General features: G+C 31.3%; 1 protein-coding gene across 3 annotated transcripts in view; it reads left to right on the top strand.

Moving 5' to 3' along the window:
- Positions 1-6046, top strand: part of LOC118189881 (pancreatic lipase-related protein 2-like) — a 33776-nt gene extending 27730 nt beyond the window's left edge. For all 3 annotated transcript variants that reach the window (XM_035360580.2, XM_035360579.2, XM_085808692.1), the window contains 3 exons: positions 1131-1254; positions 3052-3237; positions 5789-6046. In XM_035360580.2, coding sequence (XP_035216471.1) covers positions 1131-1254; positions 3052-3237; positions 5789-5903 — 425 coding nt within the window. In that variant the 3' untranslated portion in view covers positions 5904-6046. The remainder of the gene's footprint in view (positions 1-1130; positions 1255-3051; positions 3238-5788) is intronic.
- The last annotated feature ends 7517 nt before the right edge of the window (positions 6047-13563 follow it).

Raw genomic sequence — 13563 nt, 5'->3', positions numbered from 1 at the left:
CATTGTCTTTTTAGTAGCTATTTTTGGGTTATACATTTATATTATACTTTTTACATTGGCAATTTACATTTAATTATTATTTTGATTCTTTTTCAATTTGCTTTCTATATTTCTCAAAATTCCTTTTGTTAAAATATTTTTGGTTTTGCATTACTATACCCATGCCTGTATGGGTGACAGAACACGAGTAATTGAAGAGTTAGGTTTGGAGGCAACTTCCCTTGATAAGATTTGTCTCGTGCCTGCTCAAAAATTATTCACTAATGCAAATTAATTTATTCTTTTAAAAAGTCTAATTTAGTCTTTAAAAAAATGTTTAGGATTAATTTTTTGAAATATTATATACTTATTCATGGATTTAGATATTTGAATTTAATTTACATATGCTCTCAGAATTTAAATGATATTGTAGATTAGTTCGCAAAATTTAATTAACTTTAAATTTGCTTTTTGCGAATCGAGAATGTTTGTTAAATTCATATATATAATTCTATATACACACACAAACATATATATATAAACATACATATAATACTATATGCATTAATACTACTTGTATAATCATACAAGATTTGAATATATAATCATTACATAAATAATATTAATCAAGTTGTCATTACATATGGATAGATAGATAATGATAACTTGAACATCTAATACGTGTAATGCCGTTTAATTTATTTAATTGTAAATATTTATTTTTCTATATGAAAAGACCTTATTTAAAAATATCCAAAAAGATTGCAAAATATTTAACCTTTCCAAATGCGATGCAATCCAAATTCTGTTCAGTAGCACTTTTTTTTATTTTGCCTCCAATCAAAACATTAAAAATAAGGTATTATGATTTTATTTATGACTTCATTCCATGTGTTATTTTATGTACTCAACAGAACTTTGAATGCTTTTTATGCATCCAAATCAATGGTTACTTTTCAAGTTTTTTATTTGCCACTTCTTTACCCCTAGCTTTTTTGGAGAAGGTAAAATAATGAGTTAAAGAAATAAGTGAAGATAACCACGTTTTGTGCTAAAAAATGAGTGGACAGAAATTTAACAAATATCAATGTTTTCAGAGAACTTTCACTTCATATATGAATGATTTCAAATGAAATACTTTCTTTTTTTAGTATATCATTACCATGTAAGTGTGAAACTATTCAAGCCTCATTTTAGTTATAAGGACTACGCGGGCACTTTCAGTATTGGTTTGTACGGATCTAAAGAAGATGACATAGCAAAAGTACAAGATAGGTAAGATAAATTAATGATTTGTATAATTTTATTCCAGTTTAATACAGTAAAATGTAGCTAGTACATAGATTCATTATTAAATATTAAAAACATTAACGAAATTAATATGATATATGTCATGAAATTTAGGTCTTAATAAGAAATAAAGAATTATTCTAAAAGATTTTGCCTTATTTATTGCAATATATTTTATAATTTGTCCTAAAGATTAGGGATTTTCTAAGCATAATCAATTACATGCGTTATAAAATTTGCCAAGAAGATATATTGCAAAACAAATTAGCGCCAGTTAAAGAATAGCTATTTTATGCTGAGTTTCAGATTTTAAGTGTTAAATGCAAATACAAAAACGCTGTTATAGGAGGTTTAAGCAAGTATTTTACTAAAAATTACTTAGTTCTTCATTTTATTTATATTTAAATGGGAATAATTTGAAAAAGACCTACAGAACGCTTTTCACAGAAATAAGTTCCCACCAGCGGCCGTGCGGTAAAATTGCTGAACACTGGTAGTTCGGTCCGAGGTTCGAATCCCGTGAATGGGCTGGCTGCATGGGCGTTTTCGTGGTTTTCTCCGTGTGTAACGTGTATATGAGCCAGTTTTCCTTACAACGTCCTCCCCGAAGGCATCCCTCCTCTTAGGCAGATAGCCCTCGAGGCTTTGCCATAATCACACACAGAAATAAGTATATTAATTACCATTTACTACATTCTGTATTCTGAGACTTCTAAAAATCTCTAGGGGAAATTAATAAAATGTTTCATTTTTTTGTGAAACTTATGCATTGAACGTTCAACTACAAAATTTTATGTAACGAGAATTGAATTTTTACTACAGATCAACTACTTGACGAAACATAAATTTAAAATTTTGCAATATGTTCAATTATTTATTATGATACTAGAAACATAAAGCGAAGCGTCGAAGATTAATGAATTCGGCATTACTGTTTTTATTGCTATTTTTGGAAGTATTAAATCTGAACCTTAGGTGTTATTTGAATCTCTACGGTGTAACAAATTTGCTAATCCTTTTAAAACTACACATATCCATTTTCAAATCGATTCGTAAACACCCTCTGTTTTTTCGTAAATATCATCAGGCTTTGAAATGTTGAAAAACCGTTAAATTTAACTTTAGCCAAACTTAGTAAGCAGAAACTAGCAAGCGGACCATCGGTCAACACAGAAGTAAATTTATAGTGGGCATAGGATAAAATCACTTAAACCTGAGTAAATCGTCCTCTTTCGTTTTAGCTAAATCATGATTCAATAAGAATTTTTTAATTATTTAGAACTGTATTTCAAATCCGGCTGAATTAAACATAAGGTATTATTAGATGTCAGCATTATTAGTTACTTAATTTATAAAAAATTCGATGAACGTAAGCAGCATGATACAAAAATAGGTTCTGCAAAATAATAATCAAATAAGTATAGTGAAACGAAATACTATCAGACATACTAATTTTAAAACAGTGGCTCTAAAGGTTATTTCGGTGGGTGCAAAATCATACATCAGATTAAAACCGAAATTTAAAAATTATATGTATCAAATATAATACGAAATACCCAGGGTTCTTCTAAATTTCGTCCAGTGTAAAACATTGTGGGGAGTTACAATGAACAAATCATTCAGACCTTAGAATAAACCGCTATATTTTAATTCTAGAGATTATTTTGACTTTCTATTCATATTTTTCTATTATTCTATGCATATTCTATATATTCTATCTTTCTATGCATATTTTTCTATTCAATAATAATAATTTCATTTTGTTACAATTTTTTGTTTTAGGAGCATTGATTTAATTCATGGAGAGACTTACGAGTATATTATGACTACAAGTAAGGAATTAGGCGAAGTGAGAAGTGTTACCATGAAATGGGGCATGTTTTCTTTAAATCCAATTAATCTGTTTAAAAAGCCAAAGCTGTACGTGGAGTACATAACAGTAGTTCCCATGAATACCATTGAGAAATCGTAAGTAAATATATTTTTTAGAAAATGCTGCAAATTATCTTTCATTTTTAGTGTACTTATTCCATAAAAGTGTGCCTTTTCTTTATGCATACTGCTTTAGCGTGTTTTAACGCTATTCGACATTCAAAAAATAAACTATCAACAACAATCACAACAGGAGTGTAAATATCAGGAAACACAGTAATTAATAAGCGCAATGCAAATTGCGCAGCCATAACTTAAAAATAATTTTTCATATACGTATTATTGAGACATAAACAATCTTTAGCAAAGCAATTTCCTTGGAAACTACGAAATCAATATGTTTGAAACGAAACGATTTAAGATGCTACTAATGCGTGCTCCACTCATTTAAGGTAGGTGAGACAACGGCAAAGCACTCTCTATTAATAAGCAATTTTTTAATGTATTTCTAGTAAATTCTATATGGAGCAATAACCTGACACGTAGGAAGCATGTTTATTGCGCTATTGTACCTAGTACTTCAAAAAGATTGGCATCGTCTAAAAGGTTGTAAGGTATTTTCTCCTTTGGCCCTGTGCGCTTTTGTGGTGCAATTAGAATTACATTATGCTAGCAATCAGAATGTTTGGACTTCAAATTCCAGCAAGATCATCTTTAATTTTTCATGTTTCCTGCTATGATGTGAATTCCTGATTGCTCTAGAAGGTAAGGAAAAGTGTCATATTGGCCTACACTTTGATGTAATCCAATAAACTGGGTTTATAAAACTACTAGTTATAATTACAAAATCTCTACAGTATGAACGTTTCTTGTATAATCATGCTTAGATAGTTTAAATTAGTCTGAATTGTATCTAAGGTTGTGGCCAAGCGTATATTTCTTTCTTTCTAATATCATCACCCGCTAATCCACACTAGGAAAAAGTTTGAAACTTTCTGAAAATTATGGTTATATAAACCCTCGAAGAGATTTCCGAACAATATCTACTGCCCAAATCTACATCTAAACCAAACTTAAAAAGTACTAAAATTCCTTTATATAGTTTTCAAGCCTGCTTTTTCTGTTAATTTCCCGAAAATAAGCATTTTTTTAAAATTCTTTTTTGCTAAAACAAATATTAATTAAAAACATCAAAAACAGGGATAAAATTGGACGTTGGTTTAGAAATAGTATAATGGAAAATGAAAAGAAAATAAATTTAAGAGGCTTAAAAATAAATAACAGTTTTCCTTAGAAGAAACACATATGTCACGATGTCATAAAAGATTGATTTAACGAATTTCTTTCTTTGTACTTTGATTTTATTGGAAGCATTCACAGTAACAGTTTATTTTAAAACGAGAATATGCTGATTGACCTCGTAAAAATTCCTGTTTCAATGTATGCTTGCTTCAAATCTCAATAAGTGAAAACAGATACAAGCACATGTTATAAATTGAGAATTTACGAATGTACGAGTTAATAAAGATTACAAAATGCTTTTTTGTATTTGTCAATATATATAAAAGTCGTTAGTTTTAACAATACATAAAATATTAAAATAGTGCAAGGTGAATTTCCTAAAATTAGAGGCATTTATTGCAAATCTTTCGACAGCCTTAGAAAGAATTTCGTTTCGGACAGAGCCCGCCAGAGATCGAGTGGACATAACCGGCGTACACTGGTATTGAAACCCAGTTCAAATCTCCCAGAACGCTCTAACGGAAAGTGTGTTTTTGTGATTTGCTCATGTACACCGTAAATATAAGCCCGTTTTCCTTATAAAATTCTTCACAAAGGCATCCTTTCTCTCATGCTTTCATGCTTTGTTTTAATTAGTAAACTTTTTGAGAAACCTTCTAAAAAATCTAGTTCGTGGTTTTGATACAGATGAAGAAAGCCCGAAGGTTTCGTATACCAATTTTTATTGAGTTTACAGGAATTAGATTCGGCATGAGCTCTCCTCTTTCAGCGACCTCATACTCTTGGACACAAATGGGCCTATCAGGTCCGAAATATGGATAATTGAAGTAAAACTGCATAATACACTACCCGACTTTGAAAATGCAACACCAAGTAGGAGTGGCCATAAAGTGATGAAACTCGGCAAACAGCGACAGCAACAAAGTGTGATCTCTACTTCGAAATTATATGCCTAATATTGAGCGAGAACAGCGTTGGCTCAGTAGGTTGTAAGACCACCTTGAACGGCAATACACGAAGCAACACGTATAGTACCCAGTCAATGAGATTACGGGTGGTTGACAGGGAATGGAGAACCATTCCCTGTCAACAACTTGCCACAATTCGTCTTCTGAAAGCAGCAATGACAGGATCTGAAAATGGTGTCCAGACAATTTCTGCGAATCGCTGTTACGAGTTCTATATAGTTTGTCTACAGTCTGACTCACATATTATATCACGATTAAATAGCCTCATATTAATACTTTGATATTTCTAGGATATTTCTGCATCACATTTCATTAAAATATTTTGTGCATTTTTGACGAATTTATGATTTTGTCTTTCGAAGTTTAATGCTACTAAAATATTACTAGAATGGGTGAAATCGTATTTAAAACTGTATTTTTACTTTTTTTTTTTTCAGACCAAGAAATATGACTGATCGTGTCTTCTGTGGTAATCCTAACAATCCCATTGAACCAGGCGATGTTGCAACCTTCCACAAAGATAATACTTGCCTTGTAGAAAATTTAAATTAATAAATAAACCTAAAATGTGAAATAAAAATATATACCGAATATCCATACTGTAGCTAATTAATGTTGATAGTAATGCTCAGTACGTGAATGTATACTATATATAAGTTTATATGTAGTAATAAATTTGGACTATTTTTGAATAATACAGGGTTTTTTATATCATCATTAAATTTTAAAGAAAAGGCATGATTAAAAACGGCAAAGCGAAAACTTGTAAAACTGATTTTTGATAATAAATGTCAGCTACTAGTTTCGTATTTTGTGATATATTAGCCGATATTCTAAAGAGATATTCACTTTGAATTTTCCATTTCATTCTTGAATAAATTAAGTTACTAAAAACTTTAAAATATACAAGATTTAACATTTTAAATACATTTTTTTCTAATAATGCTCAAGTAACCTCCAGATAATTAAAAATGTGCTTTAAATAAATTTTCAAGGAAATAATGTATTTTTTAATTTCTAAATCTCAGTAAATTATCTGTATAAAATAGTGCATAACTCTGCATTGTAAAATTTTCAATAACACAATTCTTTTTATTCTAAAACTGCATAAGTTATTTACTCATTCAGGTAATATTTATCCGTTATTAAGAAAAAGACGCAAATATGTGAAGTAAATATGAACGGTGATTTAAGTTATATAAGCGTCCATAAGTGTAATACTAATTAAAATTATTTAGAGAAATTTTATTCAATTTTTATTATCAATTTGTATTCAAGGAGAAAATTTATTCAATTAAAAATGTAACTTATAAAATCCTACACAAAGTAAGAGTAATGGAAGATAACTTATTGGCACAAATAAAAGGAAAAAAACTGTATATTTATTTTCCTTTTCCAACCTCATATGTCTGTTCGTCTTAATGAAAGCTCTTTTTATTCTTGCAAAACGTTTTCGAAAGTGCAAATTCGTCTTATATTTGAGGCAGCCTCATATTATGGTCAGTAGGCGATATTTACAACCATGGTCACATTAATTGAAACGTTTAAAATTATTTTAGTTATTTATAACTTCTTTCTTGTTTTCGGCTTATTCTCATTGTATTATTTGTACACAGTTGTTTCTTATCAAGAATCGTAATAAAAATGTTTTGTATTTACAATTAAACAAGCTACACTTCTAAACGAAGAAACGTCAAGACTCAGTGAAGAGGTCAAATCTCTCCTGACTGAGGAAACGTTTCCTCATCTACTTCATATTTATTTTGGACAAAGAAAATAGCACTTAATATCTGTAAAATGCCATTGAAATAAGTGGCTTACATTATTCGCTGCTCTCCTTCCTGATTTCTTCGCCTTTTCATTATGATCTTTATTAATCAGATCGAATTGCCTACTGCATAAAATAAGATACATGAGGTTTTATTTAGAAAAGGAAGCAGTACATTAAATGAATGTATTTAACTACAATATCACAGATTCAAATCTTAGTGTAAAACTTCGAGGCTATCATGGAATTTCAATGTAAAAATAAAAGGCAATGAATAGAGTAAAAAGGTTAAAAATAATAACTTGTTTCTATAGCAGTAATCGGTATTCATCTGCGAAGAAAAGTCTGCGATTACGGTATAATAAGAAAACGACAAAATATGTTAAATCCATATTTCTTGTGTAACGATCTTGCTTCAGTAATAATCTGGCTTGTGTAGCGATTTGGCTTAAGTTCGCCTTAAGCTCTTAGTAATATACATATATATATTCGTAAAACTAATATTTGCTTCATTCTAAAATGATGTCCGTATAACGTTCTTTGTATATTTGTGAATCCTCTTTTAATCTTACTGTAATCATAAAGCTCGTCCACTTTACTGTAATCATAAAGCTCGAACACTTTGAGCTGAAATTTTATTCACACTTCCCGTCTGAAAATGCAAAGGGATTCAGTCTTTAAATTACCTATTCATAATAATGTCCATGTATGAAATATAATGAATTTTATTAAATTAAAGCGAGAAGAATTCATAAAAATTAATTTTTACAGTAAAGCCATCTGGAGCCATCAAAGGATTCGAAAGAGGAGAAAGAAACAGTTGATTTATTCAAGTTTGAAACGCCTTAATCTGATAAAGAGGAAACATGCACGGGTAAACTTAAATTAATATTTACGATCGAAATATATGAAGAATAGTTTGATTTCATTTACCGTAAGTGAAATATTTTAATGTACATACAGATGGATCGAAAGCTTGTGAGTAAAAGCCTTTATTGTTGATAATCATACTGAAGGCTTCAGACTGCAAAAGGCTTGTTCTGTTTTCATATCTGAATTGGGTGTTACATATTCGCTTTTTCGATAACTCCGTAAAAGGTGCGCTCTAGTATATATACGGACCAGCTTAATACATTAAACTCATTGGAAAGTTTTCCGCGAAACACAGTTGTCTCTTTTAGAAGTTCTAAACTTGAAGCGCATTCAGAAGAGTAAAACTTTACAGCTGAGTGCTCAGATATGTCAGCGTAAAAGGAAACTAACAAAATTGCATATATTACGGGGAAGAATACAGGGAAGACCTGTTCCTTTTCAAATATAAGAGCTGACATTAGGCACAGGACACTTTACAAATGGCAGCTGCTATGGTATTTGCAAACAAGTAATAAATTACAGTGAGTTAAAATACAGTGTTCGTGGCCGAGCAGAATTAGGAAGAATAAGGCTATTTTAACTCAATTAAGAATAGGTCCTTCTTCTATCATGCATAGGTATTTGCGTAATGGTGAGAAAATACTTGTTTTGGTAGAATGCAATGTACCACCGTATGTACAACACATTTAAACGACTGCTTATCTTTTAGCCATATGTCCGCCTGGAATATGTTAACTTTCTTGATTTAACATTAGTTGAATTAATCGGGAAAGACCCCATTTTAATTTGTTCGCATTTCTAAAGCAGGATGAATATTACAATTTTTTTAATGTGTTTTTATACTCCCTAGTGTTCTGTGTTTTGCGCATAATCATTTTTATTAAATTTATATATAGCCGTTTCATTTATTTTGGCATATTTTATCTATGAGATATAGTCATATTTCAGGCATCTGTGTAGTTCTGTCTGTATTATCGTTAGTGTTATCATGGTTTGGCCCAAAATAACTGTCTCTGGTTTTGGGCCATAAAACCACTTATTCCAAATAATATTTTGAAATCCTTCATTTTCCTTTTTTACTGTAACTAAATGCACATATACAATCTTTATGTTTCTATTTTACAAGCAAAGTAGCCAGTCAGAAAAATCTAACTCTTCTGGAGAGTTGTAAATATGAGGAGGCTTTGAAGTAGACTCACAGTTTTCATGTATATTTACTTAATTTAGATTCCTATAGCAATCCACATAACATGTGTACGGTCCTTCGTAAAATTTAACGGCCCTCGAAATTCAATTAATGGTCCTCCAAAATCTATTCTAACTAAACACATCTCTAAGATGTCGCCAAGTACAAAGCAAAACTTGCCAAAGAATATGTTAATTATTCATATTTTTCCAAGAAATCAAGATGGCATACCAGCGGCCGAACGATAAAGTCCCTGGCCACTGGTAGTTCGGTCCGAGGTTCGAATCCCTCGAATGGGCTGGCTGCGTATTTTTCCCATTTTTAATGTGTATGCGATCCATTTCACTTAGGAAATCCTCCATGAAGTCATCCCTCCCTTTAAGCAGATAGCCCTTCTGTACTTTGTCATAGTCGAATAAACCAAACCAAGAAATCAAGAGTAACGGATATATTTGTTGGGAATATTGTGTCCGTGTTGAAAAACAGCTATGAAAATGAGTAATAAATCATATGGAACAGTCGAAAAATGACTCTGTTATTTATTCTTTAATTTCACTTATTTTATAATACTTAAAATTCTAAATATTATTTTCTCAAGCAAATTTTTATTCATATGAGTACTTTAAAGAAAAATGGAAAACTTAGTTTCGAAAATAAGGCATGCATAAATCTATTGCATTTATGAAATGTTTGAGAGTAATCCAGTAAAAAAGTGTATATTATTTTGACTTCATAAATGTTAGAGATAATATGCGCATTTTTATGGTTTCTAATAACATATAGCTTGAAAGCATAAAAATTATTAAAGAGAAAGACATAAGAGTTGTAAACGAAAAATGAATAATTTTTAGACGAATAAAGCTTTTATGCGCAGGTTTTCCTTTCCCTGCTTTCTTTGGTTATGTTTATGAAATAATGTTTTAATGCAAGAGCGTTTCAAGAAGATTGCTCGACTAAATATCTTTTGAATGATGTGTCGTAACATTTGTCTGGGTTAAGGAACGAATAAGATGAGATAGATTTTTCAGACTACGATTGTTATTGTTATATACCACATTTTAATAAAAAATATGGAGAATTAATAATTTTTTACGATCCCCGAAACAAAGTGAGTAAAATGGTTTCATACCAACAGAATCTTTAAAAGACAGTCCTCATATGATCAAAATTAATAAGAGCAAGGTAGCGTAATCAAAATTTGGAGACCACTTACAATTATTGATATTTAAAGGTAATGAGTAGTATGTTTTCTTATGAAATTCTCGTTTATAAGAAATGATAAAATTTGGACCCAACAAAATTTAAATTTTACATTTTTAGCTTACTGGTTAAATTAGTTTAAATCATAAATTTTCTGGGCGAATTTCCAACCTATAGAACTAGATTTTTAATTTTTAGTTTAATTTTGAAGGCCGAGTTTTCGTATTGCAGAACCAGGCTTCTCTAAAATGTCTCTAACAGTTTGAAAAGTAAATAACTATTCAGAAATTTCTTTGTTAAGCTCCTATGTAAAAAGCATTTATTTCTGTATATCTTTTTAATAAAAGATATCACGCAACCGAAGTAATCATAGCCTGATTATTTGATTCCAACCTTGAATTCGATCAACTAATCTGCGAACAACTGTTTAAGAATATTTACTCATGAAATCATTTACGGATAATCTTCATATACATACATCGGCCCACTTAATTAGAAAACGTTTTCCTAGCAATGAGTTTGAACTCCTCTAATCTGAGTTACAGCAGGTATGCGACTAAATATTATTCCAAAACTTGTTTACGTTAACTTGTATTCAGATAATACTCATAATGGCCCGAGAGTGGTTTGTTTATGCACACTCTGTGCTTTCGGATAGCTTGTGGCGACATTTACAGGCAATAAATGGAAGTGCGATGCAAGTCTCGTGTCCTTGGAAAGCAAGTTTTAGCCGGGGCCAGAACCAGAGGCCTTGCCTTGTGAGTTAAAGGCCTTACCCCCCCCCACACACACACACACACAAGTGACTGCTTCACATGTGACTGCTTCAAGAATTTCAACTCTTTCAAACTGCAATCAATTCAGTGGCTTTTAAAATAAACCTTTGTTAATACATCAGCCTGACGAATGTACAAGCTATTTAATAACATAAAAGTAAATCCGCTTCTTTCCGGGCAAATTAAAATATTAAGTGCAAAGTAACAAATGTCTGAGTAAGTGACATTTCATTTATATTTTACTAACGGTTAAGATTAAGTTTATTCTTTCATTTATGCCTCGTTTCATCACGTATTTGCTCAATAAAAGGTTTATAAAGCAAGCGGAGTAGTTTAAATTGAGAAGAACCGCAACCGGATGATTTGGAGTAGAGAATTGGTTAATGCTGGCGGCGAAACTTCTAGACAGAAAGGCCTCTAATCCGAATAGATGTAAATGCCGGTTTTGTAATTGTTGAACATTAGCTGAGCTTGGCTTGTGGCATCCGGTGTTAGCTTAGAGTAGAATACTGCATGCGTAAGCAGCTAATATGTTGTAAAAATTAACAAGCTGAGATCTCAAGAAAATTTTATATATTTATTTTGTGCTGCGTTATATTACTTTAAACTCGCTAAAACTGGGTTAATGAAGTTTTAACGATTATATTTTGGTGCTGTATCTTGTGCACATATTCAAGTTAAGCAAAAGCTAAACCTCTCCGACATACAGGGGGTAACAGATGAAAGCTGTTCTGAACATCCGAGCAGACTACATAGGCTATTCGGGTATTGTCCGGAGCCCGCAACTTTCTAGGACAAGCACTTCTTAGTTCACCAAGAGCACCCCATCTGGAATTTATTTAGAGATGTTAAAAAGCATACAATTTCAAAGAAGAGTTAGTTGCATAATTTTGCTATTAACTACAAAATTAACAGTGATTAGTGATTATCAATCCAGGGACCTGTCATTCTCGAAGCGAACGCGTTAAACACTGAGCAGAGATAACGTTTAAAGCTGAGCAATTAGAAGTAGTTAATTAGTTGGGCACCCCATTAAACGCTGTTCCTTTGTATCAATTAACCTTTGTATCAATAATGTCACGAGGCAATTATGGCTGGAAAAACTCAAGCCGATTAAATCAATTCAGTAGCAAATAACTGTAACAGAGTAACCACACAGCGATAGTTGTCAAAGGCTTCCTTCTGAGCTCACACACTCGGCGCTTATCTATTTTCTAATTTCATCTTGATGGGAGAGAACACAAGCAGAAATGATAATAAAGCCAAAATAGTAAGATCGATAGATTAATTGATAAAACCCAACGAACTTTCACTTGCTATTTAGTTAGTAGTGACGCACTTTTATCTGTGAAAATAATGGGATTTTAAAGAAGATGCACAATATTTATTGTTTGAGTGCTAAACGCAGTTACATGATGTGTACCCCAAAATGAACTATTCAACTTTGCCATCTAGTGGACACCAACTCTTTCGAATTCAATCTCAACTAAAGAGATTCTGCCTGCATAATGAAAACTTATTAACGGCTCTGCGCTCTAAGTATGTATTTTCTCTTGCGTTTCTTCTGCTCTTTTTTATTAATTTTTTTTAATTCTTTATTTGTGAAGTTTAATATCACATTGATGATTGTATCTGTGAGATTTTATTTTATACTGTGTGACGCATAAACAGATGTTTTCACTAAAAATAAATATTTTAGAAATTGTTCATAGTTAAGACAGACGATAAGGATTATTTTACTGCGTTTTGAAGAAATATTTTAGAGATATCACCTGAGAAAACAGTTATTTCGAGAATTCTGTATGGCGTTGCTGCAGCAAAACAAATACCCTCGATAAGCATTTTTTCAAACTGAAACTTTGTTCGTTATCTCCATAATCAGAACGAGCCGATTGCTTTTATGCAGCATTTTTGAATATCTATTGAGATCCGTGATTACGCTCGCCATTGCATAATTTAAATTAAAAATTGCTGAGTGATTATTGTTCTAATCTATATCAACAGCAAGAATTTGTATACATAATTTTATTACTAGCTTTTCCTTCTCATTAAAAAGAGCTATGGATTAATTGTTTAATCCTGCCTATGTTGACGCTTATTCTACAATAAAATGGCTGATATCTGTCTTATTCTTACAAACAATACATAGTGGCCTCTCCTTAAATCATAACTTGATATGTAACTTCAAAACCACGGCACGTATACTTGCGCAGGAAATTTTTGGGTAGCAAGTAATGGAGAATCGTTGAAAATTTGCAATACTCTTTTATGACTTCTCTTAAAATATCTTTCAAAGACGTTCTACAAGACACGTCCTTAGACAACTCGAATTTTGTTTTTTCATTCATTTTAGCATGATTCGATACTAAATCTCCCAAATTTGACAACTCTGCATAAACTCTTTCGCTT

Source organism: Stegodyphus dumicola, chromosome X1 (genome assembly GCF_044657685.1).
Source record: "Stegodyphus dumicola isolate Sdum_Otavi_A_Nest chromosome X1, ASM4465768v1".
In the NCBI taxonomy this organism is placed as follows: Eukaryota; Metazoa; Arthropoda; class Arachnida; order Araneae; family Eresidae; genus Stegodyphus; species Stegodyphus dumicola.
Note: the sequence above shows the minus strand (reverse complement) of the source record. Positions and strands in the feature narration are given on the sequence as shown.